Source organism: Passer montanus, unplaced genomic scaffold, assembly GCF_014805655.1.
Source record: "Passer montanus isolate IOZ18808 unplaced genomic scaffold, ASM1480565v1 scaffold109, whole genome shotgun sequence".
NCBI classification, from domain to species: domain Eukaryota; kingdom Metazoa; phylum Chordata; class Aves; order Passeriformes; family Passeridae; genus Passer; species Passer montanus.
In genome coordinates this window covers 1459461-1486010 of record NW_024357502.1, presented here as the reverse complement: position 1 = coordinate 1486010, position 26550 = coordinate 1459461, and the positions used below count along the sequence as shown (strand labels likewise).

General features: G+C 49.2%; 1 protein-coding gene across 1 annotated transcript in view; it reads left to right on the top strand.

Annotated features, from left to right (window-relative positions):
- Positions 1 to 18260, top strand: part of DYSF (dysferlin) — a 70759-nt gene extending 52499 nt beyond the window's left edge. Inside the window, exons 48-56 of the mRNA XM_039724004.1 lie at positions 339 to 478; positions 1267 to 1355; positions 1573 to 1668; positions 3556 to 3697; positions 11316 to 11415; positions 11676 to 11854; positions 12657 to 12766; positions 13604 to 13751; positions 15158 to 18260. Of these exons, the coding sequence (XP_039579938.1) occupies positions 339 to 478; positions 1267 to 1355; positions 1573 to 1668; positions 3556 to 3697; positions 11316 to 11415; positions 11676 to 11854; positions 12657 to 12766; positions 13604 to 13751; positions 15158 to 15196 (1043 nt within the window). The 3' untranslated portion in view covers positions 15197 to 18260. The remainder of the gene's footprint in view (positions 1 to 338; positions 479 to 1266; positions 1356 to 1572; positions 1669 to 3555; positions 3698 to 11315; positions 11416 to 11675; positions 11855 to 12656; positions 12767 to 13603; positions 13752 to 15157) is intronic.
- Positions 18261 to 26550: the final 8290 nt, after the last annotated feature.

The window sequence follows — 26550 nt, the reverse complement described above, 5'->3', positions numbered from 1 at the left end:
CTGCCCAGCTGAAGATCCTGGATGGCTTTAAACTGTAGGGAATGGGAACATTGGCAGAGGATTGATGGGAATCCTGGTTTCTGGGACTTTAGGAGAGCTGGATTCATTGGATTCTCCTTTCCACGGGATCCAACTGGATCCTAGCCATGTTTCCCTTGCTGTGATTTGTGGCGTGGTTGCACAAGGGTCTCCATGGGTTTTCCCACTGGGAATGGTATCCCTGTGCCATCACCAAGGGTTTGTGGTGATGGATTTGGGAATGGAGGCTGTGCTGCTCCAGCTGTTCCTGGCCAAAATCCATCGCTGTGGGATTCACTCTGCTCTTTTCCCGGTGGCAGAAGATGGAAAACCCCCGAATCCGCACCTGGGGCCGGTGGAGGAGCGGCTTGCCCTGGCTGCCCTCCGGAAGCAGGGATTGGTTCCGGAGCACGTGGAGACCCGGCGCCTTTACAGCCCCCTCCAGCCGGACATTGAGCAGGTGGGTTATGGAACGTGGCCAGGATGAGCCCAGGAGTAACATCTGGTCCAGAGATATCCAGGGGGAGAATCCTGCTGGGAATGTCTGCCTGGGATATGGGATGTTCCGAGGGAGGGGAGGTGGTTGTTCTCTTCAGCACATGCTCTCACTTTTAAATTAAATTTAATTTAATTTAATTTAATTTAATTTTAATTTTTGGTCTGAAAGTCCTACTCAGAATTCTTCTCCCAGAATCCGGGGATCACTGAGGTTAAAATATTCCTCCAAGGTCATCGAGCCCAAGCTGTGCTTGATGCCCACCTTGGCACCGAGTGCCACATCCAGGAATTTTTTGGACACCTCTAGGGATGGGGATTCCAAAGCTCCCTGGGCACTTCCAAGGCCTGAGCACCCTTTCCATGAGGAAATTCCTGCTGATGTCCAGCCTGAGCCTCCTCTGGCACAACCTGAGACCATTCCCTCTTATCCTGTTTTTTCCCTGGGATCAGATCCCAACTCCCACCTGGTTCCAACATTCCAGGAAGTTGTGGAGAGCCAGAAGGTTTTGCCCCTGATCCCTGTTTTTTCCAGGCTCAGCCCCTTTCCCACCTCCCTCAACCACTCCTCAAGATTTACATCCATCAACACATTCCCAACTATCCCTCAAATAATTTAAAAATAACCTTTAATGCCACTTTTCCATGGAGGAATCCTCCCTTCCCACCCAAGGGTCCCAGATCTCCCTGGGGAGGTTCAGGTGTTCCAGTATGGAATTCCTCAAGGTTTCAGGGCTCTGTTTTTCCATGCAGGGAAAGCTCCAGATGTGGGTGGATCTGTTTCCCAAATCCCTGGGACATCCCGGCCCCCCTTTCAACGTCACTCCACGTAAAGCCAAGAGGTAACTTCTCATTTCTTCCTCATCTTATCCTTGGGAAAGGAGTTGGGAATGCTTGGAAGCCTCAGGTGGGGATGGATTCACCCAGCTGGATGAGGGACGGGTGTGGAATCATCTCCAAGGAAACGGCTCCCATAGGGAAATCTGTCAGTGGGACAACCAGACTTCCAGGTGGATGAGTTTTCCACCTTCTCATGGTTTTATTCCCGGGATTTTCCAGGTTCTACCTGCGCTGCATCATCTGGAACACCAAAGACGTGATCCTGGATGACCTCAGCATCACCGGGGAGAAGATGAGTGACATCTATGTCAAAGGGTGAGTGTCCTGCTCCAGAGCCTCCCACATTCCGGGGGCTGGAGGTGCAGGAGCAGCAGGGAAGGAGTTAAGGTGGTCCTTGGGTTGGTATTGCTGGGATGGACTTGGGTCCTCCTGGGATGGAGGAACCACCATGGCTCTCCAGTCATGGATCCATGAATTTCCAACTGTGGATTCACATCTTCAAGTATGGATCCCTACCTCTCCAGTCGTGGATCCACCCCTTTCCAACTGTGGATCCACACCTCTCCAATCATGGATCCACACCTATTTGACTATGGATCCACACCTCTCCAGCTGTGGATCCACACCTCTCCATCTCTGGATCCAGGTTTTTGGAAGACATGTCTCTGCTGAGGTTACAATCTTTTTCTTCAGATCTCTGGGATGATCCCATGGAGTGTTTCTCCTTGGACTACTTGGATGTTCCCACAGTGGGATAAGATGTGGGAACCGCCTGGCCTTGGGGAGAGGAGCTTGTTGTCTGCTCATTCCCAGCTTCTTTCCCAGACTTTTCCCATGCTCACAGATAGGATTATTTGCATGGCTGCTTTCTTTGGAATTCTCTTTACTCCTGGAAACAGACCCTTTCCCTTCCCTTCCCTTCCCTTCCCTTCGCGGGGCGGGGCCGGGCCGGGCCGGCTCCATCCCTTCCCTTCCCATCCCTTCCCTTCCCATCCCATCCCATCCCATCCCATCCCATCCCATCCCCATTTAGGATTTATCTTGTGTCTAACAGTGTAATCCCAGCCAAGGGAGTTCCTTTTTTTGTGCCTTTTTGGGATTTATAGGCAGGAAGAGGCGGGATTTGGGAACAGACTGTAAATCCCTGGTTTACAATCCCGATTTTCCCCCTGTAAATCCAGAATGCTGTGTGGCTTTCCTGGTATTCCCATCAAGTCTGTTGTTATCAGCTCTGGTTGAGCTGTTCTGTGTCTTTTGGGGCTCCTAAAAAGTTGAGCTGCTGGAAAAGTGGGAGCATCTAGGGGTTGCTGAGATCCCTTTCCCAATTTTTAGCATCCAAGAGGATCCTGAAAGGCTGGAAATGAGTAAATCCTTGCTCAGCTTCTACATCTTCCAGTCCAAAGGAAAGTCATCCTGAAAAACCTAGTTGGGAATGGGTGAAATGATCCTCTTGGTGCCTGGGAATCTGCCTATGGATTGAGAATCCCATGGGGAACATTCCTTCCATCCATTGCTGCCTCTGGAACAGGGGCTGGAACCTGCCTATCCTAGACTGGGTATTAGGGAAAAATTATTCATGGAAAAGCTGTCAAGCAGTGGAAAGGGATTCCCAAGGAATGTTCAGGCTGGCAGAGCTGGGAATGTTCACCTGGAAAAGGGAAAAATCCAGGGAATGCTCAGAGTCCCTAAAGGGGCTCCAAGAGAGCTGCAGAGGGGCTGGGGACAAGGGACAGAGGGACAGGACACAGGGAATGGCTGCCACTGGCCAAGGGGAGATTGGGCTGGGATCTTGGCAAGGAATTGCTGTCTGGGAGGGTGGGCAGGGGCTGGGCTGGAATTCCCAGATTGGCTGTGGCTGTCCCTGGATCCCTGGCAGTGTCCCAGGCCTGGGTTGGACATTGGGGCTTGGATCCACCTGGGGCAGCGGGAGGTGTCCCTGCTGATGGATGGGGTCTGAATGGAATGATCCTAAAATCCTTTCCATCCCAAACCATTCTAGGATTCCATAATTCTGGAGTTGCTAGCTCCAGCACTGATTCATCTCCCAGCCTTCCCTCTCCCATCTCCAGGTTTTTCCCACCTCCAGCGGCCACTGGGATCAGGAATGTTCCATTTCCCACTCATGGACATTGTGACTTTGAGTGAGATCCCAAATCCTTGCCACGATCCTGATTTTCCATGGGCTCTGTTTGTCTCTGGCAGGTGGCTGGTGGGACACGAGGAGAACAAGCAAAAGACGGATGTCCACTACAGATCCATGGGAGGAGAAGGGAATTTCAACTGGAGATTTGTCTTTCCCTTTGATTATCTCCCAGCAGAGCAGATGTGCCACGTGGCCAAGAAGGTGAGTGGTCCTGGATGGAATTCCTACATCCTCATGGGAATTCTGGGGTGAAACGGGAATTTCAGACTTTCACAAGCAGAGCTGTACAAAGCTTGGCCTTTCCGTGGTGTTGACAGCAAAATTTTGGGAATTTTGTTCAAAAATCTGCTTTTTGGAGTTGGAATTAGAGGTGGTTTTTTTTTGAGAGACTGATCCCTCTGGGAAAGATTCATCTGGGCTGGAGCAGGAAAACCATTGGAGCAAGTGTCCAAATGCTCTTGGATAACAGGGATATTCCAAAGCTGGAGACGGTGATTCCTTGGGGATGGTTTAGTGGGAACCTCTGTTTTCCAGCATGGAATAACGCGTGTTGTACCTTGCAAAAACTTCCCAAAAAGGCTAAAAATGGGGAAAGGAATGAGCTGCCTCCAAATTTCTGGTGGGAACATGGGTTGGGATGTGCCACTGGAGGAAAAGCTTTGGATTTAGGGAGAGAATTGGACTGGGAGTTGAAGTGGATGAAGATTTTCAGATGGGATTTTGATCCCCTCGTTCCTCCAGCTGCTCCTGGTGTTTCTTGGATCAGTTCATGGGAATTACATGGACGGAAGGACACAGGAATGAGGTTGGAATGAGTGCATGGAGTGACGCAGGGGAAAATTTAATGATGGAAATGATGGGAATTAGGGAAAACTGGACACCAAACAACAGAGAACATAAATTAATTTAAATTTCCTTCAGCTGGAGATTAAAAGGAATAAAAGGATTAAGAGGAATAATCTAATGGAAGATTCCTTATCCGTGTCAGGGGATAGAACTGGATCATCTTTGTGGTGCCTTCCAACCCAAACCATTCCATGATTCTGTGATTTTTGGCTCTTTGTGGTCTGTGGACAACAGGGAAAATCCTGGCTTCCCATGGCACCTCCCTGGAGGCTTAAAGTCATTCATTCACCTCATCCTGAGCCTTCATCCCTTGAATTTTTGGGACACCAGCAGGAATTTCCTCATGGAAAGGGTGATAAGGCCTTGGAAATGCCCAGAGAGGTTTGGAGTCCCCATCCCTGGAGATGTCCAAGGAATTCCTGGATGTGGCACTGAGTGCCAGGTTGAGTCCCAGGCTGGACTCGATGATCCTGGCAGATTTTCCAACCTCAGTGATCCCATGATCCCTGCTCCCTGTTTTTGCTGAGCCTCAGTATTCATGGAATATGAGGTGCCCAAAGATTCCTGCTTGCAATGGGACCATCTCTGAAACCCACTGTAATCCCCAAAACCCACCAAGATCCCCATCCCATCTTATTTTCCATGGAACCAGCATCTCACCTGGGAAGATGCCAAGTGAATCCCCCATCCCAGACAATTCCCAGCTTCCAAAGTCCTTCCCGGGCAGTTCCAATGATTGACAGCATCCCAGCCGGCCCCATTTCACGCTTCATATCCCACAAATCCCAAGTACAGGGTGTACTACATCCAATTATCCTGCCTGGAAAAAGCCAAGACCCCCTCCATAAACCCCTTTAAGCAAATCCATCCCGCTGTGCCGATCTGGAATCTTTTCCCACCACATGGCTTCCAGCGCTGGATCCGAAAATAAACACCTTGTAAAAGCTCTCTGTAAAGGCTGGAATAATGAAGGAAAAGCCGGGTGGAGCATTCCGGCCCCGGGAATTTTTTGATCTCGCCATGTGCTGTTTGAACTCCGGCTTGGTTCCTGCGGCCGTAAAAATCCCGGCTGGAAAGGCAGACGCTGGAAGGTGGAATTTCAATCAAAGGTTGGGAGTGACTGTGAGGAATTGGGAGCTGCTCAGAACCACCTGTGCCCAACCGGGCTGGGAGGGAAAGAGTTTTCCAGTGGTTGTCCTTTGTTTGCTCCATGCTGGAGCTCCCAGGAGCATGGCCAGGTGGATTAGGAATCATGGAATTATGCAAGAATTTGTGTGGGAATGGAGCTGAAAGCTTACGCAGTTCCATCCAGGGACAAATTCCACTATCCCTGGTGGATCCAAGCCCCAATGTCCAGCCTGGCCTTGGGCACTGCCAGGGATCCAGGGGCAGCCACAGCAAATCTGGGAATTCCAGCCCAGCCCCTGCCCACCCTCCCAGCCAGCAATTCCTTGCCAAGATCCCAGCCCAATCTCCCCTTGGCCAGTGGCAGCCATTCCCTGTGTCCTGTCCCTCTGTCCCTTGTCCCCAGTCCCTCTGCAGCTCTCCTGGAGCCCCTTCAGGGATTCTGAGCTCTCCCTGGATTTTTTCCCTTCCAATTCCAGCAATCCCAACTCTCCCAGCCTGGCTCCACGGCAGAGCTGCTCCAACCCTCTGATCATCCTGGCACCTCCTCTTGATTTGATTTGAGAGCTCCAGGTCCTTCCATGCTGGGAATTCCAGAGCTGGAATTCCTGTATGTGGGAACTCCATGGGTCACCCCAACTTGGGCTGCAAATACTCTCTCCTAAAAAAAAAGGAGGCTCTTGATAAAAGGGTGTCCATGGTAGTTTTGTTTCATGTGATCTGGGGTGGTTGGGAGCCTGGAAATTCAGGGAAAACCCAGGAAAACATAGGTGCCACTCTTATTCCTGCTTTTCTGAACCTTCCAACCATTTCAGGATGGTTTTCCATAACTTTCCTGGCTGGATTAATGTTATTAAGATTTTTCTTCTTCTGAGAGGGGAATTTCTCCCAATTCAAGTTTCCAAAATATTTCCATGGAAGGGAAATATCCCCATTTTTAGGACAGCTCTTTGGAAAACATAGAAATGCTCTTTTAATGCTTTTCTCAGCATTCCTTTTGAATTTCCATCTTTGTTCCCACTTTTTTTGGTGCCATCTTTCTCTTCCAGCCCTGGAAAATTCAAACCATATTGGCTGCGTGGGAAAAGCACATTCCCAGGTTTTTGCATCTTGCAGAGAAGCTGTTTCTGGGATGGAAAATGAGAAAATCATGGAATGATTTAGGATGGAAAAGCCTTCTAAGACCACCAGCTCTGCCAAGGTCACCACTGGCCATGTCCCCAAGTGCCACATCCAGAGGGAATTTCAAATCATTCCAGGGATGGGCATTCCATCGTTTCCCTGGGCAGCCTCTGCATGGCTGGAAAACCCTTTCCATGAAGGAATTTTCCCTAAAATCCAGCCTAAACTGGAAGTTTAAACTTTGGATTCCCAGTTTAAGCCTATTACTGGATGGGTCATGGGACAACCAGGACAATCTGAGGTCACCTGGATGTGGATTCCATTTTCCTGGGCATCCACTCAGGGAAGAGCTCAGCTCCCACATCCCAGAGGTGCGGTGGTGTGGAAAATGCATGGAATTGGTTTTGGAATGTTCAGCTTCCCATGCAATTCCAGCAGCAGCTGGATTTGGTTGCCAAAACGGGATCTGGGAAGTTCTTTAGGGCAGGAAAGGGTTTGCATGGAATGTCACAGCAAACAGCATCTCCATGGATGTGCCGGGTCCGGTTCTGGGATTCTTATGGACATGGAGGGGCTGCAGCATGTCCAGGGAAGGGAATGGAGAATTCCTGAGGGAGCTGGGAAAGGGGCTCATCCTGAAGAAAAAGAGGATCCAGAGGGACCTTCAGGCTCTCCACAACTTCCTGGAATGTTGGAGCCAGGTGGGAGTTGGGATCTGATCCCAGGGAAAAACAGGATAAGAGGGAAGAACAGCCTCAGGTTGTGCCAGGGGAGGGGCAGGTTGGACATTAGCAGGAATTTCCTCATGGAAAGGGTGCTCAGGCCTTGGAAGTGCCCAGGAAGCTTTGGAGTCCCCATCCCTGGAGATGTCCAAGGAATTCCTGGGTGTGGCACTGAGTGCCAAGGTGGGCATCAGTGCCAGGTTGGACTCCATGACTTTGGAGGGATTTTCCAACCTCAGGGGCCTTGGAAGTGCCCAGGGAGCTTTGGAGTCCCCGTCCCTGGAGATGTCCAAGGAATTCCTGGATGTGGCACTGAGTGCCAAGGTGGGCATCAGTGCCAGGTTGGACTCCATGACTTTGGAGGGATTTTCCAACCTCAGGGATTCTGTGACATCCAAGGGAAGTCTCCTGCATGTCCGGGACTCTCAAATTCCTGCAGGATACACCTGAAATATGACTTTTTGGGAGCAGACTTCCTTTCCTTCCCAAAAATGAGGTTTCCTCCTTTGTATTCTGGAGCACATTCACAGTCCAGGAGAAATGCAGCCCTGTCTACACTTTCCCGAGAATCAGAGCAGATTTTTTCCCTGCTACTTTATCCACAAAAATCCATAAAATATCCCCGAGCCTCCCCTCGCTTGGAAAACAAACCTCCAAACAATAATTCCAGTCTTTTTTCCCTGTGGTTTGGACAAGGGCAGGATATAAATTTCGCGCTCCGAGTTGTTTTTATAGGGAATGTTCAGAGCTCGATTTAATAATGGAAGCAAATTTCACACTGCCTTGAAAGGGACCCATAAACTTTGCTCGGCATCAAATTCCCCCTTCCCAATTCCCTGTTCCTTATCCTGCCTTTCCAGCGGAGCTCTGGGTGTCCCCAGCTGGACAGGGCTCAGAGCAGGGAGGTTTTGTCTCCGGCTAAGTGATATTTTATGGTGTTTTTCCATTAAAAAAAAAAAAAAAGGGAATTTGAAGCGACGAAGCATTCAATTTCTGCCTGAAAAGGATCGAGCCCCACCTGAGTTGTCCCTGGAATGCCAGGATGTTGTTCTGAGGGATTGGGATGCAGAGGGTGCAGAGCCAAGGTATTGTTCCCTTTTTCCTTGGACATTGCAGTGGGAAGGAGGGAAGGTGGAATCCCAGAGTCTGCTCGGTTTGCCAGCAATTCCATGGAATCATAGAATGGTTTGGAATGGGAAGGACCTTAAAGCCCATCCAGGGACACTTCCCACAATCCTACGTGGCTCCAAGCTCTGTCCAAACTGGCCTTGGACACTACCAGGGATGGGACAACCACAGCTTCTCTGGGAATTCCATCCCAGCTCCTCCCCACCCTCACAGCTTTCCCAAGATCCCATCCTATCTTTCCTTCAGCTTCATTATCTTGAGGGACATGGGTCCAGCTGGGATAGGTGGGAGATGACCCCAAGTGTGAGGTTTTTCTCAAGTTTGGCTCATTGTGGATGGGATGGGGCAAAGAGAAATTCCAATGAATCCTTGGTAAGTTGCATCAGCCCAGAAGGGAGTGTGGGATGCTCCTGGAGCATGGACCCATCCATGGAATGTGGGAATGATGGGATGGACATCTGAGCCAGGAATTCACTGGGAAGAAGAGGCAGCTGGAGGACACGGAGCTCGTGGAAGTTTCCAGGGAATATTCCAACCAGGAAATGAGGTGGTCTTGAGGGTCCCTTCCAGCTCAAACCAGTCAAGAATTCCGTATATTTTCCCCTTTTCCAAGACAAGCTTAGGTCTGCACCTGGATTTCTTCTGGAAGGCACAATCCAAAGAAGCTGGTGGTGTTCACCATGGACATGGATCTTCCACCGCCTTGGAATTTTCCAGCCCCTCCTGAGGTCATCCCAGCTTTGTTATCCATGGATCCATGGCTCCTGGATCCCTGTGCATCTTTTCTTTCCCCAGTTTCTGGGAAAGGGAAGAATCAACATCAACTCTTCCCCTTTTTTAGCGATTTTAATTTGGAATGGCTGGAAAAGCTGGGAAAAATCCCCCTTGATAAACATCCATCCCAATCCACTGCAATCAGCAGAGGGGGTAGTGGGAATTTTCCATGGACTTCCTTTGGGATTTCTGGCTTATCCAATATCTCAAATGCATCCATAAAATGCTCCAATGCAAAATTCCTGGCACGTTTTCCCAAAACCGGGCAGGGAACAGAGAGAAATTGAAACAGAACCATCCAGGGGGATATCTTAAAATGAATCCAATGGGATTGGAGTGCCCACGGACTCCCAGCTGGAATATTTGTGTTCCTATGGAATGTGACACGTTTTTCCTCCTTTTTTTATAATTTAATATTGGATGAAATAATGAATCTGAGTCTTGGAGTGAATTTATGGAGCGACGGATGAATAAGACTGGAGTTTCCTGGTTTTAATTAAATCCTGTCATTTCTGACACTTCCAGGTGGAATTGCCACCAGGACACCCTTGGAGGGGTGTCAGGAATCCCTCTGGGATTTTCCTGCTCTTTGATGGAGCCAGGAATAACAATCCCAACAATCCCTGGGCTTTGGGTGGGATTTTGTCTTTCTCCTTCATCTCAACATTTCTTTTTGGACATCAAGAGGAATTTTTTAAATGGAAAGTATGGTCCGGCTTAGGAAGTAACCAGGGAGATTTGGAGTCCCCATCCCTGGAGATGTCCAAGGAATTCCTGGATGCTGAGGTGGGGATTGGGCACAGCTTGGACTTGCTAATCCCAAAAGGCTTTTCCAACCTCAGGGATTCTGGGATTCTTAATCCTAACTCCCAGGCATCCCAACAGTGGTGTTAGAACCCTGTTGGAAAAAATTCCTGGTTTCACACATGGAAATAGTGATGTGGATGCTGCTTCCCAGGCAGTGGATATTCCTTATTCTGGGGTGCAGAACTCATGGATAACTTGGAAATGTTCCCCTGGAGAAGGGAAGGCTCCAGGCAGAGTTCAGAGCCCCTGGCAGGGCCTGGAGGGGCTCCAGGAGAGCTGCAGAGGGACTGGGGACAAGGGACAGAGGGACAGGACACAGGGAATGGCTGCCACTGGCCAAGGGGAGATTGGGCTGGGATCTGGGCAAGGAATTGCTGGCTGGGAGGGTGGGCAGGGGCTGGGCTGGAATTCCCAGAGCAGCTGTGGCTGCTCCTGGATCCCTGGCAGTGTCCAAGGCCAGGTTGGACATGGATCCGCACGGGATCCGCACGGGATAGTGGGAGGTGTCCCTGAGCTGGAATGGGATGAGTTTCAGGACCTTTCCAACCCAAAGTATTCCATTATTTTCTTCTCTGCTGTAAGCAGTGCCAGAGGAGCCCGGAGCAGTTTGAGGGATGTTTTGGGGCTTGGAGCAACCAGTGTGATATCACCAAATTCCTGGGATACCATGGAGTCTTCCTTTCCATATCCATGTTCCATGAATAAATTCAGGACCTCTGGGTGGCCTGAAGGTGGGACTGGCATTTGATGGTCTCAGGTTGTCCTACTGCCTGTGACAGACCTGGGAGCAGATCGAAGCCATGGTGGATCCGGAAGGGATCCATGGGAATTCCCTGCTGGAAGTGCTGATTTGGCATCAATCCCATATTTTCCCATGAATTAAGAGGAAGATGAAGTTTGGCAGTGCCGGCACTCAATGCTCGTTGTTCTTTTCACCTTGGAGAGTCACCCTCATTGGAATTGTGGGAATTTCTGTCCTTCTTAGGGATCCTGTTTGGGATCCCATGGAGCTATTTCCTAAATTGTATTAAATTAAATTAAATTAATTTTTAAAAATAAAATTAATTACTTTAATTTAAATCATTAAATTAAGGCCTAAATTGTTGCCAACACCTTCCAGAAGCATCTTGAGTTTTCCCCTGATTATCCTTATCCAAGAGTTTTCCAGAGCCCGTGCTCCTGCATATCCACAGTAGGACACCCCAGGAATTCCAAGATTTCCAGAGCCAGGCTCTGCCCAATTGTCCTGATGAATCTTTAATTTTTCCGTGGTTTCTTTCCTGGTGGGATTTTAGGAACACTTCTGGAGCTTGGACAAGACAGAAAACAAGATCCCACCCCAGCTGATCCTCCAGATCTGGGACAACGACAAGTTCTCCTTCGATGACTATTTGGGTAAGTTGGGAATTTTGGGATCCATCCCAAAAAAAAGGGAAAACATCACCGGCACAGGTTGTCCGGGGAAGCTGTGGAAGCCCCATCCCTGGAAGTGTCCAAGGCCAGGTTGGATGGGCTTGGAGCCACCTGGGACAGTGGAAGTTGGGAGTTTGGATTGGGATGGTTGGGGTGGCTCAGACTCCATGGGATCAGGAAACATTCCATGTTTTAAGGATTTTCCTACTGAGATGTCACACTTGGAATATTCTTCCCTGCAGGATCCATCCAAATGGATCTCAACAGGATGCCCAAACCTGCCAAGACAGCGGAAAAGTGTTCCTTGGATCTTGTGGATGATTCCCTGTCCTCCAGCCGCTCCGTGTCCCTCTTTGAGCAGAAAACTGTCAAGGGCTGGTGGCCCTGTGTGGCCGAGCAGAACCAGCAGAAGATCCTGGCGGTAAAGTGGCCTCTCCATGCTTTTCCTTGGATCCTTCACTCCAATTCCCATCCCTGGAAGTGTCCAAGGCTTTAAATTCCTTCCCAATCCAAACTGTTCCAGAATTCCCTGAAATCTTCATTAAATTCAAAGCAGGGCAAGAAATTCCATTTCCAACTGGAGACTTTATGGATCCAGCCGGACCGTCTGTGGTTGGCTGGAAATTTTCTGGCACTGTGCAGAGGAATGATTGGTTTTGTGGGATTTTCAGCCTGGTTTTTGGAATGTGCTACCAAATTTGATTCTGTATCACTATTCCAAACAATCTTGTGTCCTAAACACCGGGAAAAAATTCCAGTTGTCCCAGCAATAGATTTAAAGGTGTCTGGGCTCCTGTTCCAGGTTTTGGTGACTGTTCTATGCAGGTGAGGGAATCCAGGCAGGGAATTCAGTGATTCAACTGACAAACCCTGAGCTGGTTCCAAGGAAATTGGGAATTAGGGGATTGGGAAAGACTGGATGTGGCACTCAGTGATGATCAATCACAGCTTGATCCCAGAGGTTTTTCCAGCTTCAATGATCCTGGGATTCTGTGGTTGTCCAAGTTTGGGTAAAAGTGGGATCTGGGATTTCCTGGAATATCTCCAGTGACAGGTGAAGGATCTCTGGAATCCTGGGATCCCCATGGTCATTGTTGGGAGTGGTTTGGTTCTGTTTAAAGTATATTTTCTTTCCCTAATCCCTATTTTCCATCCCACGTTCATTCCTCACCTTTCCCTCTGTTTTTGGGGATAATAACTAAGTTTTTGTTTAACCCATCCAGGGCAAACTGGAGATGACTTTGGAAATCGTGGCAGAACAGGAGCACGAGGAGCGTCCAGCTGGGATGGGACGGGATGAGCCAAACATGAACCCCAGGCTGGAGGATCCCAAGTAAGAACATCCCAAATGGAAAAGCAGCCAGCAGGGCATGTAATTCTTGAGGACCAAATGGGAATTCTGTGTTTCCAGCTGCAGGGAACTGGGCTGAACTGAGTTTGCACCTGGGTAGGATCCACTCTGAACTGGTGGGGAGTGGGAGGGAGGTCTGGGGAACAAGTTCTGCGGAATTGGGAAGCTGGTCTGGAGCACCAGTCCAGTGGGATTGGGAGATCAGTCTGGACCACCAAGGAGGACATTGGTGGGATGTAGCCAGAAAGATGGAAGAGCTGAGACAGTCCCGGGGGTTTTGGAGTCTGGTCTGGACCATGAATCCAAGGGGTTGGGAGGCTGGTCTGGATCACCAGTCCAGAGAGATTTGGGAGACTGATCTGGACCACGAATCCATTGGGACTGGGAGGTTGGTCTAGATCACTAAGGAGAATGTTGGTGGGACATCCTTAGAGGGATGCAGGAGCTGACACTTTCCAGTGCGATTGGGAGACTGTCTGGACCACCAAGGAGAACATTCACGGGATGTATGCAGAAAGATGGAAGACCTGAGAGCAGTGGGATTGGAGGCTGCTCTGGACCATGAATCCATTCGGAGTGGGAGTCTGATCTGGATCACCAAAGTGGAAATTGATGGGACATCCCCAGAAGGATGAGGAGTAAAAATTTCAGTGGGATTGGGAAACTGGCCTTGATCACCAGTTGAGGTGGGACTGGGAGGTTGGTCCAGACAATGAATCCAGAAGGATTTCAAAGCTGGTCTGGGACCACCAAGGCAGATGGGATTGGGGATCCAGGAGGATGAAATTCTGAGGTGACCTCTCCTTCTTTTGGCTCCAGGCGTCCCGAGACCTCCTTCCTGTGGTTCACATCCCCATACAAGACCCTGAAGTTCATCCTGTGGCGCCGCTACAAGTGGGTGCTGATCCTGGCCATCCTCCTCTTCATCCTGCTGCTTTTCCTGGGAATCTTTGTCTACGCCTTCCCGGTATGGAGCGGCTGGGAGAGGACAGGGATTGGCTGAGGTCTGAGGGGTGCTGGATTCAGGGGGATGGAAAATTCTGTGCTGAGGAACACAACGGGTTAAAAAGGGACTTTTTGGGGTTGGGGATCCTCATGGGAAAAATCTGGTGGGGTTGGAGCGTGTCCAGGCATGGGAATGGAATTGGGAAGGGGCTGGAGCATCAGGAAAAGCTGAGGGAAAGGGACTCATCCCAGAGAAAAGCAGGATCAGGGGGACCTTCTGGCTCTCCACAATTCCCTGAATGTTTGGAGCCAAGTGGGATTTGGGATCTGCTCCCAGGGAACAACAGGACAAGAAGGAACAGCCTTAAGTTATTCCAAGGGAATTTTAGGTTGAGTATTTAAAAAAAAAATCCCTCATGGTAAGCAGTGTCCAGCCCTGGAGCAGTGGTGGAGTTCCCATCCATGGAATTATTCCAAAAACACCTGGAATGGATGTGGCATATGAGGACATTGATAATGATGAACAAGGGTTGGGGCTCTTTTCCAACCTCAACAATCCCATGATATCAGGAATGGTGGAGATACCAAAAAACCATGGGAAGGCCATTCCTGGCATGTCCTCAGCAACACCAGTTGCTGGCACTAGTGTGCCAAGTCTCCAAGATTTTCTGGGATGCAGAGGGAAAAATCTGGGATAGTTTTACCTGCCTTGGTCGCCTTTGACAAAATTCCATGGAGCTGCCGGCTGGATTTGTCCTTGGAATAAATGAGGATGGGGCAGGGCTGGAGGAGCCTCTTCCTGCTGGAAAGCTCTGCATTCCAGAAAATTCCTGGCACAGCTTTGGGAATGCTCCAGGACCCTTTTCCCAAGGGGCAGAACAGGTGATGTCTCAAGTTTTGTGGGATCGTGGAAAAAGGAGCTGTAGGGATACAAGGTCGGGGATTGGATGGTGAATCCATGAGATTTGTGGGAATCCCAGAGGATGGGAAGGAGCAGTGGGATCCAGAGGAGAGGAGTCTCACGCAAATCAAGGAAAACTGGGAATGCTTCCCAGCAGTCGGACACTGGGATGGTGCAGGAGGGAGGGGCCAAATTTATTCCAAGGGCTTGAAGAGGTGGGAATTTCTCTTAAAATTTTTGGGAATAGCAACCACAATCCAGGAATGACTCCTGGTTCTTGTTAAGTTCTTCCAATGATTCCCTTATTTTTCTGATCATTCCCTCATTTTTTCCAGTGATTCCCTTTTTTTTTTTTCCAGTTACTCCCTTATTTTTCCAGTGATTCCCTCATTCTTCCAATCATTTCCTTATTCTTCCAAGGATTCCCTAATTTTTCCAAGGATTCCCTTATTCTTCCAGTAATTCCCTCATTTTTCCCGTGATTTCCATATTTTCCCAGTGATTCCCATGTTTTTCCATCCTTTCAGAACTATGCTGCTATGAAACTGGTGAAACCTTTCAACTGAAGGTGCTCCTGTGCCTGCCTGGGAATTTTGGGAAGGAATTTGGGAAGTGAAGAAGGAAAAACGCATCCAGGCCTCCAGCTGCTGCCAAAGACTCCAGTTCCCTTTGGAATTCCACCCGGGAAGTGTCATCTAACCGAAGCCTCCACCAAAATATTCCTGGTTTTCCAGCCTTCTGTGTTTTGTTTGAGTTTTCCTGCTGCTCTGGTTGGTAAATCCCAAATTCCAGTGAAAATCTGAGGAGGGAGTGGAGAAAGGACCTTTCCATCCAGAAGTTGGGAATGTGCAGAGGATCCTCAGGGCAGGACTTGGGATTTGCCAGCCTGAGTAAATCCCACAGATTCCAAGCACTTTTCGCTCTCTGATCCAGCCTCAGTTTCCTTTTTCCCTGTATTATCCCATTTATGTATTGTAAACCTATGGAAAATGTGTTGGAAAACCGGATCCCTGGGATGACATGTCACATTCCCAAAGCTGAAATAATGGGGATGGGAATGGCTGTGGTACAAAATCTGGGATTTGGAGTTGGTGCTCTACAAAATCCCAGTTTCTCTTGGATTTTGAGGCCTTTGCATTCCATCATGGAATTCTGGAGCTGGTTTTCCCTTGGAGCTGCTCCACAGCCCCACAGGTCTCCCATTCCCACTGGGAGAGGAATCTCAGGAGCAGCTGGGCTTTGATTTCATCCTCTCCCGCTGCCTCCCAGCCACTTTTTTGGGAATTCTTGGTCTTTTTAGTGTCAGTATTTGCAGAATCCCCAGAATCCCTGAGGCTGGAAAAGACCTTTGGGATCATCCACTCCAAGCTGTGCCCAATCCCCACTGAGTGCCGTATCTGGGAATTCCTTGGAAACCCCCAGGGATGGGGACTCCAAAGCTCCATGGGCACTTCCAAGGCCTGACCACCCTTTCCATGAGGAAATTCCTGCTGATGTCCAACTGAAGCCTCTCCTGAGACAACCTGAGGCCGTTCCCTCTTATCCTGTTTTTCCCTAGGATGAGATCCCAACTCCCATCTGGCTCCAGATCTTCAGGGAATTGTGCAGAGATATAAGGTCCCCCCTGATCCTCCTTTTCTCCAGGCTGAGCCTCACTGATATTCCTTTAAAATCAGCCATTTTCCCATGTATTCCCAAATATTCTTATGGAAAACATCCCAACACATACTCGCTGCTGCCAGGCATTAATGGAGCAAAAAACCTGTCCCAGGGTGGGATTTGTTTTCCAAACAAATCCGTGATCCACAACCTGCTCAGCCTCCCATGGATCCGATGGGAATGCTGGGACATTCCCACTTTTGCTGTTCCCTCCTCCTGTCCCTGGAGCGGGATGATCCCGTGGGATGTGGCACTTGGGGATTTGTGACCTTGGCAGGGTTGGACTTGAGCTCAGAGGTCTTTCTCACCTAATTATGGATGGTTCCATAATTCCATGATTCCCAGGGTTTTCCAGTACTGTGAGGGTGTTAATCCTCAAATTCTCATCCTGCAAGGCATCTTCTCCCATTCTCCCACCAGAAAAATCCCATTAATATCCGGCTGCTCCGGCACCTTTGCTGATTTGGGATCTTCCTGTCCTCCTTTCAGCAGGATGAGATTTATCCTTGATCCCATGTTTTCTTTGGAGCTGTGGCTGCTTCAAACAAGCAAGGAGCTGGGAAAAGTGATCCCGAGGGATCAGTTTCCCATGAAAAACCACTGATGGCAGCTCCTGCCCTGCTCTGGCTGGGATTTTAAGCTTGTGCTTAAAAAATCGGGATAACAGCCCAATTGCTTTGTTAAATGGGGATGTAATCCATGGGGGATCAAATCCCAGGATTCTCATTAGAACATCTCCCAGAATGCACAGGGCAGCTCCTTCTCCGTGTTTTCTACACGGAAAATGCACAGCTTTGGGACTTATAGGGATTTATAGGGATTTATAACCCCATCCCTGCTGCTGAGCTTTGGCTGATCCATGGCCCCTTCCCAAAAGTTGGAGTGCAGCAATCGGCTCCAGATTTGCACATCCCAGGGTGGAGGTTTCATTTTCCATCATTAAATGCTTCATTTTCCTTCGTTTTTTCCCTAAAAACCTCCCAATGCCATTTCCACCCCCATCCCTGTTTATAGCCACCATCAAACAACCAGGATTCACTCCAATTTTCCAGAGGTTTTATTATCCCAAAGGATCTGAGGAGCCAAGGACAAAAGTTACTTCTGTTTGGCCCTTGCTGGGATTGGAAATTTGGGTTTTATGGGAATGTTGGTCCCTGCTCTTTTCCCACCAGGACCCAACTGTGCCAGAGGAGTCTGGAATTCCCTGAGTGCTCTCCTGGAATCCACAGTGGGAATTCAGATCCAATATCTCTTGGATTTGCGGGGATTCTGGGATTTCCCGTCCTGGTGTAATTCCCCATGATCCCAACCCAAAAATCTTGGAACCAAGAGCCTCAAATGGATGTGCGATCCATGTCGGAATGCCAAACATGGGATGCGCATCCCCCATCCTGTCAGGAACACCACTGTCTATCCCAGAAGGACAAGGAATCAAAATCTATCCATGGGTTTTCTTTGGAACATCCAAGGGCAGCTTGGATAAGGATTGGAGCCACCTGGGATTGTGGAATGCCTGGAATGGATGGGCTTGAAAGTTTGGGATTCACTCCAGAGACACTTCCAGTGGGAAATCCTATTTTATTCCCAGAATTCCTCTGGCAAGCCTGGGTCAGCAGCAATGGGACAAAAGGATCCAGGGCATCCGGTTCCATAAAAATGGATTTCCAGAAGGAAATCCGTGCTCCCAGTCCAGGTTTTGTGCCAAGAGGAGCCTGTGGGATTCCAGGGGGTAAATTCAGGTTGGAGCATCTGGAAAAACCAACTCCATCCCATTTTTTTTCCCTGAACAGACACATCCAGCTCCAGGTCTGGTTGTGTCTCCTCCAAATCCAGATGGGAGGTGTAGAAAGAATTCCCTGTGGCTTCTGGTTATGCAGGGAATTGGCTGGAATTTGTTCTGGATCACCTGTGCCTGCCTTATCTGCAATAATGCCCAAAGCACTGTGATTCCCAAAGAAATGCTCAGAAACATTCCCGTTCCCAGTGTTTTGATTGTGGGGAAGGAATTGTGACTCTTCTTGGGAGTTGGAATGGGAAAATAGGGGTTGTGAAGAAGGAATGGATCCAGGGAATCCTCAGAATCCCTAAAGGGGCTCCAGGAGAGCTGCAGAGGGACTGGGGACAAGGGACAGAGGGACAGGACACAGGGAATGGCTGCCACTGGCCAAGGGGAGATTGGGCTGGGATCTTGGCAAGGAATTCCTGGCTGGGAGGGTGGGCAGGGGCTGGGCTGGAATTCCCAGATTGGCTGTGGCTGCCCCTGGATCCCTGGCAGTGCCCAAGGTCAGGTTGGATCCACCTGGGACAGTGGGAGGTGTCCCTGCCCATGGATGGGGTGGGAATGGAATGATCCTAAAATCCTTTCCATCCCAACCCATTCCATGATTCCAGGATTCCCTGCCCATGCATGGAAGTTAATTTCCAAAAGTTCTGCTGCTCGACTGCTTCCCTGATCCTGGATTTCCTTGGCCTAATGCTGTGAGTAATTCCAACCTGGAATTCCAAAGTGTGGGGACACCTTTGGGACCATCTGGACACAACATCCCTGTTGTGTTCCTGGTCCCTCCGGGAGCTGGAAAACTTCAATCCCACACCGGGGCTGAATTCCCTAAATCTCCAGCATTCATCCCAAAAAATCCCAGGAATGAGCTGGATGGATTTTGCTCCTCAATAAGGACAATTTTGCGGGTAGTGCCCCGTTTTACCCGCTCCGAGGGGAGTGTTTTCCAGCCACAACCGTGAATTTTTCTGGATCAGTTGGAGAAGAGGGAGGTGGCGCAGGAAGAGGGTGGTGGTGCAGGGAGGAGAAGTGGGATCCAAGTCAAGGCGCTTCCATAAATTTTTTTGGGGAGCTGTTGGCAGCTGGATTTGTTTGTTTTAACCCCTGTGGACGGGGCCTGCCATGGGTTCTGCTCACAGATCCAATGGGAGCACTGATCCAATGGGATGCTCCCTAAAAAGCACTGTTGTGGCCTCCTGGCTCCCAAATCCATGAGTTTTCCGATGGGAAGCTGGAGATTTCCCTGGATTTGAGCAACGCAACCCATTTCAGCCTTGCCTTGAGGCCTGACCCCTTCAGGCTTTCCCAGGATGGTGATTCCCGGTGCTGGAACTTCCCCTCTGGAAAACACAGTTGTGGAAAAGGTGGTGATGAATTTAAAGGCGGATTGATAACCCCAAATTCCTGAAATCAGCTTTTTTTTCATGGATAACCCTGTGTTGTGGGACAGCTGCAGTTGGGATTCATCCCAGAAAAGCCCAAACCCTCGGACTGAGGGATGATTTGTGGGGATCAGCAGGAGACTCCCAAGAAATGATCCGTGAAACTGCTCTGGGTTTGCCTCTGTCCAGAATCTGCTTCCAGAGGAAAACGAATTGAATTTGTCCCGTCTGCTTTTTCTATTTCCATCGGAGCCTTCCCAAAGAACCAATCCCTGAAATGTGCTGGGTATTTTTATCCCCTATAAAAAAAGAGAGGAAAAGGCTCGGGATGCATCCAGGGTTTTATTCCAGCAGCTGAGGTTGGAGTAGGCCTGGATTTTCCCTCAAGGCTGGAATCTTTTCCATGATCCTTCATCTTCCCAAGCATTCCCAGAATCATGGAATAGTTCCAGGAAGGGACCTTGAAGCTCCTCCAGTTTCATGGGATCCATAATCCTTCATCCTCAAGCCAATTCAGGCCATGGAATTCTGACTTTTGGGAAAGGTTTGGTGGATATTTGGGTCATTGAGTTGAATTGTGGTAATCGTGGAATGTTTTGGGAGGGAATGGACCTTAGAGCCCATCCAGAACCTTCCCCTATCCCAGGCTGCCCCAAGCCTTGTCCTTGGATACTTCCAGGAGTGGGGAATCCAAACCTTCCTGGAAAACAGGATTTTGAAGGTTGGATTTGGATATCTTTCCCAACTTTTAGGATTCTCTGAGTGCCCCTCTTTGGCATTTGGGATGTTTCCAGGGAGATTCCCTGACCCTTGGCTACTCTGTCCCTGCCAGCATTCCTTGTCCCATGGGTTGAACATCAGGAATTTCCATACTTGGCAAACTTTTCCATGAAGGAATTCTTCCTGATATCCAATCCAAACCTCTCCCAGTGCTGTTTCCCTTTGCTTTCCTTTCTTTTTTGGTATTTTCCCACTTTTCCCTCCATCCTCTCCACCTTTTCCACTTGTGGTTTGTATCCAGGCCCCATCCAAGTCCAGCATCCCAGGAAGGGTTGGGAATTAGAGCCTCACAAATTTGGGAAGTGGCAGTTCTCCCAAATCTAGCCCATTTTTCCCTCTTTTTCCTTCTTCCCAGAACTCATGGAAGTGAAATTCATCCATTCTCCCACCTCAGTGCTGGGATCTCCTGGAGGTTTTCCCTGGAAACAGCCTAATCCCATGTTTATGAAAATCATGGAGCCAGGGCACTTTAACTGAATGGAATTCCTGGCGTCAGTGGAGGAGGAAGGAACCTCTTCATCCCTGTTTTTTTTCACCCTTTGGAGCAGATTCCAAAGGTTCTGCTTCTGTCCCAAGCCAAAAAAGAAAAATAGGATTTGGTGGATATGGAAAAGTGGGAAAAAGAAACCCCAGGATACACCAGAGGTTTACAATTCCTCTTTGCCAATAAAAACAGTGGGAAGAATCATCCGTTGGCAAATCCGTGGCTGGAAAACAAAGCCTGGATTCATTGTCTCCCTCCATGGAAAACAGGGAACAATTGAGATGAGTCACTTCCAAAGGGTGGGAATGGCCTTGGAGCTTCCCAGCAACTCCAAAGAGGGACAGGGAGGTCATTGGAGAGGTTTGGAGTTCTCCGTGCTGGAATGCCAGGAAAAGCTCATCCCTCTTTTCACCCCAGGGACTGGGAGAAATCGGAGTCAGGCGCCTCCAAATAATTCCTGTTTTTTTTAAGGAATTACGCAATCCGAGGGAAAACAAACAGGACAACAACACAAATACAGGTTGGATTTTATTTCTATTTTCCAGTTACCTGAATAATCAGGGATTGGGAATTCCATTATTTCTTTTGAAAGGATAAAAACCTAAAAATACTCCTATTCCCTTAGGATAACAGAACTTTCCTTCAGTTCCAACACCGTTTTTTTTTTTAAGGAATACCAGAAATCCCAAATTTTCTGGGTGATGGAGATATATCTGGGATCATCTCCCTCATGTTCTGAACTCCATAAATCCCAGAAATGTTGAAGACTTTAATAAATTAATTAATTATTAATTCATTTAGTATGAATTAATTAATTTTAATAAATTAAATTATTATTAATGACTTAATTTTAAAATTCTCAACTCAGTCCTAAAAAATGAACTTGGAGAGGATCATTCCCTCTTTCTTACCTCTCCCACCTCCATCCCAGCCAGGAATTAGCACAAAACAGGGATTTTCCCGAATATTTAATTTTGGGAAATTCCAGCCTTCCTACAGAACTGAGTGGGAGGGAGTTGGACATAGAAAAAAGACAAGGAAGAGAGTTGGGATATCTTGGAGAAGGGAGATTCCCTGTGGGATGAGATTGGAATTCCCAGGCTTGTTTAACCCATCTGGAACCAGAAAACAGCTGGGAATAAATCCTGGCCAAGCAGAAAAACCAAAAATTGGGATAAAATAGAGAGGAAAAGGCTGTGGATGCATCCCAGATTTTATTCCAGTGGGAGCAGCAGCTGAGGTGGGGTTGGGCCTTGCCTTGAGGTTGGAATTTTTCCATGATCCTTCATCTTCCCAAGTCACAGGATCACGGAATCATGGAATAGTTCAGAGAAAGGACCTTAAAGCTCATCCCATTCTGTGGGCAGGGACACTTACCACTATCCCAGGATGCTCCAAGCCCATTCCAAGCTGGCCTTGGACATTTCCCGGGATGGGGAGCCACAAGTCCATGGAGAACCAAATCCCAACGGTTCAGAGCTCCACTGGTGAGGACAATTTTCCATCCTCTCCTCACCATTGGGAAAGTTGCCCTTGGACAGCTTCTGGGCTCCATGGAAAAATTCCAAACCTTTGTGTCCAAGTCCTCCCTGTGCCAAGGAGAAGCCAAGACTGGAGAGGGTCTGGAGCAGGAATCCCATTCCTGGTGTGCCAGTGGGTGGACGAGACATTCCAGGCTGGCTAATTCCAAGAGTTCTGCTTCCCATTAAAGTGCCGGCAAGCAGCTGGAGCTCTGGAGTCCATTAAATGCCACTTTTGGGAATGGGCTTGGATTCCAGCTGTTTATTTTTATATCCAGGGAGCTGAGAAATGGATGTAGAAAAAAGAATAAAAATGGATAATGGGATGTGGGATGGAAAAAACCATCGGAATATCAAACATGGATTCCCTGTTCTGACATCCCAGGCATGGAAAAAACCCTTTTAGAAATGTTGGCATCTTCATCACGTGGAGGTAATGGAGAATCCAGAATTCTGGGATTGGAATAGCCAGGATTTGTACAGGGAGGTGTACGTTCTGCTTCCCATTAAAGTGCCGGCAAGCAGCTGGAGCTCTGGAGTCCATTAAATGCCACTTTTGGGAATGGGCTTGGATTCCAGCTGTTTATTTTTATATCCAGGGAGCTGAGAAATGGATGTAGAAAAAAGAATAAAAATGGATAATGGGATGTGGAATGGAAAAAACCATCGGAATATCAAACATGGATTCCCTGCTCTGACATCCCAGGCATGGAAAAAAACCCTTTTAGAAATGTTGGCATCTTCATCACGTGGAGGTAATGGAGAATCCAGAATTCTGGGATTGGAATAGCCAGAATTTGTACAGGGAGGTGTGATTCTGAATTTCCCTGGAATAGATTGCCTGGGAATAGGGATCCAGATCCTTTTCCCAAAGGTGCTACTGGGGAGACATCAAAACGGGGAGAAACAGGATGGAATGAACAAAAACGGTTCCAAGTTCATCATTTAGGAAGGAATTCCTGGCTGTGAAGTGAGTGAGGGGCTGGGATGGAATTCCTGGAGAAGTTGTGGAAGTCTCATCCCTGGCAGTGTCCAAGGCCAGATTGGACATTGGGGCTTGGATGCTTCTGGGATAGCGCGAGGTGTCCCTGCCCATGGATGGGGTAGGAATGGCATGGGATTTCAAGTCCCTTCCCACCCAAAACATTCCAGGAGCCCCTCTGATCTGGAGCCAGGCTGGAGAGCTGGGAATGTTCCCCTGGAGAAGGGAAAAGTTCCGGAGAATCCTCAGAGTCCCTAAAGGGGCTCCAGGAGAGCTGGAGAGGGACTGGGGACAAGGGACAGAGGGACAGGACACAGGGAATGGCTGCCACTGGCCAAGGGGAGATTGGGCTGGGATCTTGGCAAGGAATTGCTGGCTGGGAGGGTGGGCAGGGGCTGGGCTGGAATTCCCAGATTTGTTGTGGCTGTCCCTGGATCCCTGGCAGTGCCCAAGGCCAGGTTGGATGGGATTTGGAGCTGTCTCATTCACCTGCTGCTCCCAACACATTTCCAAACCAATCCCTTGGATCAGGTGGTTCTCCAGAGGACTAAATCCAGCATTTCTCTGCTCCAAGGATCCCACCAGCAGCCGGGAATTGGGGTAGGTCCGCTTTTCCACACTGCACAGAGCCGGAGCAAACACCGGCAGCCGCTTTTCCAATAATGGTTAATGGGAAATCCATGTATTAACATCAAAGGATCTCTCCTGGCCAGGTGGGAATGTTGAGCTCGTAACCTTTTATTGCTCCTGCAGGGAATTGTTCTCCAACTGCCCAGCCTTGGACATGGGGAGTGTGTTAAACCCAGGCCCCTCTGGAGCACCTTCCTCTCCCTACCCCACCATCCCATTTACACAGGGAATAGTTTCCACTGGCAAAGGGGAGATTGGGCTGGGATCTTGGCAAGGAATTGCTGGCTGGGAGGGTGGGCAGGGGCTGGGCTGGAATTCCCAGATTGGCTGTGGCTGCCCCTGGATCCCTGGCAGTGCCCAAGGCCAGCTTGGACTGGATAGGCCCGCACTGGGTCTTGGATCCACCTGGGATAGTGGGAGGTGTCCCTGCCCATGGATAAGGTCAGATCTCTGGGATTTAAGGTCCCTTCCCATCAAAACCATTCCAGAATTCCAAGTCAGAACTTACCCAGGTGCAGAGTTCCACACTTGGAAGGTGTGGAGGCTTTATGTGCTCCCAGAGGGAACAGGGGGATGTGATCCAAAGTGGCTTCCCAGGGATCATTCAGCACTGTCTGCAGGGAAATTTGGGAAAACCAAAGAATCCTCAAGTCCCAGACTGGTTTGGGTGGGAAGGGACCTTAAATCCCATCCCATTCCATGGGACACCTTCCTCTCTCCCAGACTGATCCAAGCCTTTTCCAACCTGGCCTCCTGAACTCCTGGAAGCCTGGATCCATCAGCTGACGGTGACATCACAACCCCGAACCGTCAGGACATTCCCGACTCCCAAAAATATCACTTCTCCAGAGGCCAGGAAGCAGCAGCAACCCATCCATCCTGTCAGCACGGCTATTCCCAGTTTCTTTCTGGCTCTGGGAACACAGGGACGGTGGGAAGTGTGAGGGACGGGGGGGTGGTGGCACATCTGGATGCACTCGGAGCCGGGGTGGTGGCAGCTGTTCCCTCATCCCGGTTGCTCTGGGTCTGGAATCAATTTCCAAGGGGTTTTTCCTGCCTAAATTGGAGCCCAAAGTCTGCTTGGCTCCTTCCCTCCCGGTTTTCCAGCTGGGATTTTATTCCTTGGCCTCGGGAGGCTTAAAAATAGAAGTGGTGGAAAAGGAGACTGAGCCACTCTTCCAGAGGGAGGGAAAGGAGGGAATTCTGTGCTCGTCGGAGCAGGGAAGAGGAGAAATTCCTGCAGGAGATAACTCTGAGCTGGGTTATTCCAAAAGGGATTGAAAATCTGCCTCTCCCATTCCTGGTTTTTGCTGGAAGCTACTTAAAGTGACATTGAATTCTGGGAGTGGGATGAAATCCAGGATTTTTCCTTGGGAAAATGGCGTTGCAGGGGCTGCTGATGGAGCCCTGTGCTCTGGGAAAATATCTGGGGTGGGTTTTATTTAACTACGTTAGAAATTTGATCAGGTAAATCCCCTGGAATTCCAGGAGGCTTCCTTGGTGTAAAAACTGGGAAAGGGGTACCCAAAACCAGATTTTTTGGAAGGCAGGATATAATCAAGAGTGGGCAAGGACCTTTGTGTCCGGATTCAGGTGGAATGTGCAGCTTTATGGGAAAAGAGCTGATTTATGGGATTGTAACCAGTGAGAGACAGGAAAATTGGGAACGGCTTCCTACTGCTGGAAGACAGAGGTGGGTGGGATATTGGGAAGAATTTTTGGGAAGTTTGTCCCAAAAAAGCACCAAAACCCAGGTGGTTTCACAGGTTTTCCATATCTACAGGTCAGATTCCCACTGGGAATTCATTCCATGGGTCCTTCTCCAGCCCCTGGAGAGGATTCACCCCAATAGGGTTGGGAAGAGTCACTGGGAGCTCATCAGACCTGCAGCATCTGAATTTTGGGAGCAGGAGCAGCTCCCTGGTGACATTTGCGCCTTTGGAGAGGCTCTTTCATCCCAGGAGAAAAAAAAAGTGGGATGAAATGGATTGGGATGGAAAGGACTTAAAAGCTCAGCCAGTTCCATCGAGGAACAGCTCCCACTGTCCCAAGTGGATCCAACCTGGCCTTGGGCACTGCCAGGGATCCAGGGACAGCCACAGCTGCTCTGGCAATTCCAGCCCAGCCCCTGCCCACCCTCCCAGCCAGCAATTCCCTGCCAAGATCCCAGCCCAATCTCCCCTTGGCCAGTGGGAGCCATTCCCTGTGTCCTGTCCCTCTGTCCCTTGTCCCCAGTCCCTCTGCAGCTCTCCTGGAGCCCCTGCAGGCCCTGCCAGGGGCTCTGAGAATTCCCTGGGGCCTTCCCTTCTCCAGGGGAACATTCCCAACTTCCCCAGCTTTTCTCCCAGCAGAGCTGCTCCATCCCTCTGATCATCCCTCTCCTAAAAAAAAAAAACCTGGGGCAGTCTCTGGACAGCCATTCCAAATCCTGATCTTTGCTCCTAAAATATCCATGAGGAGCCTTGGGACAAGCTGGGCTCTGGAAAAATTGTTTTGGGAGCGCTGATGGAGCTTGGGATGGATTTGGGCTCTTCACATTCCTGCATGGAAGAAAAAAATCCCAACCAAAAAGCCTCCCAAAAAAGCCCAGCAAAAAATTAGGCAGAACTGTTGGAAATCAAAGGATTATCCACCTTTTCCAGCTTTTCAGCTTTCCCTCCAGGAGTTCTGGATCCACATCCCATTTTAGGGCCTGAGAAGGGA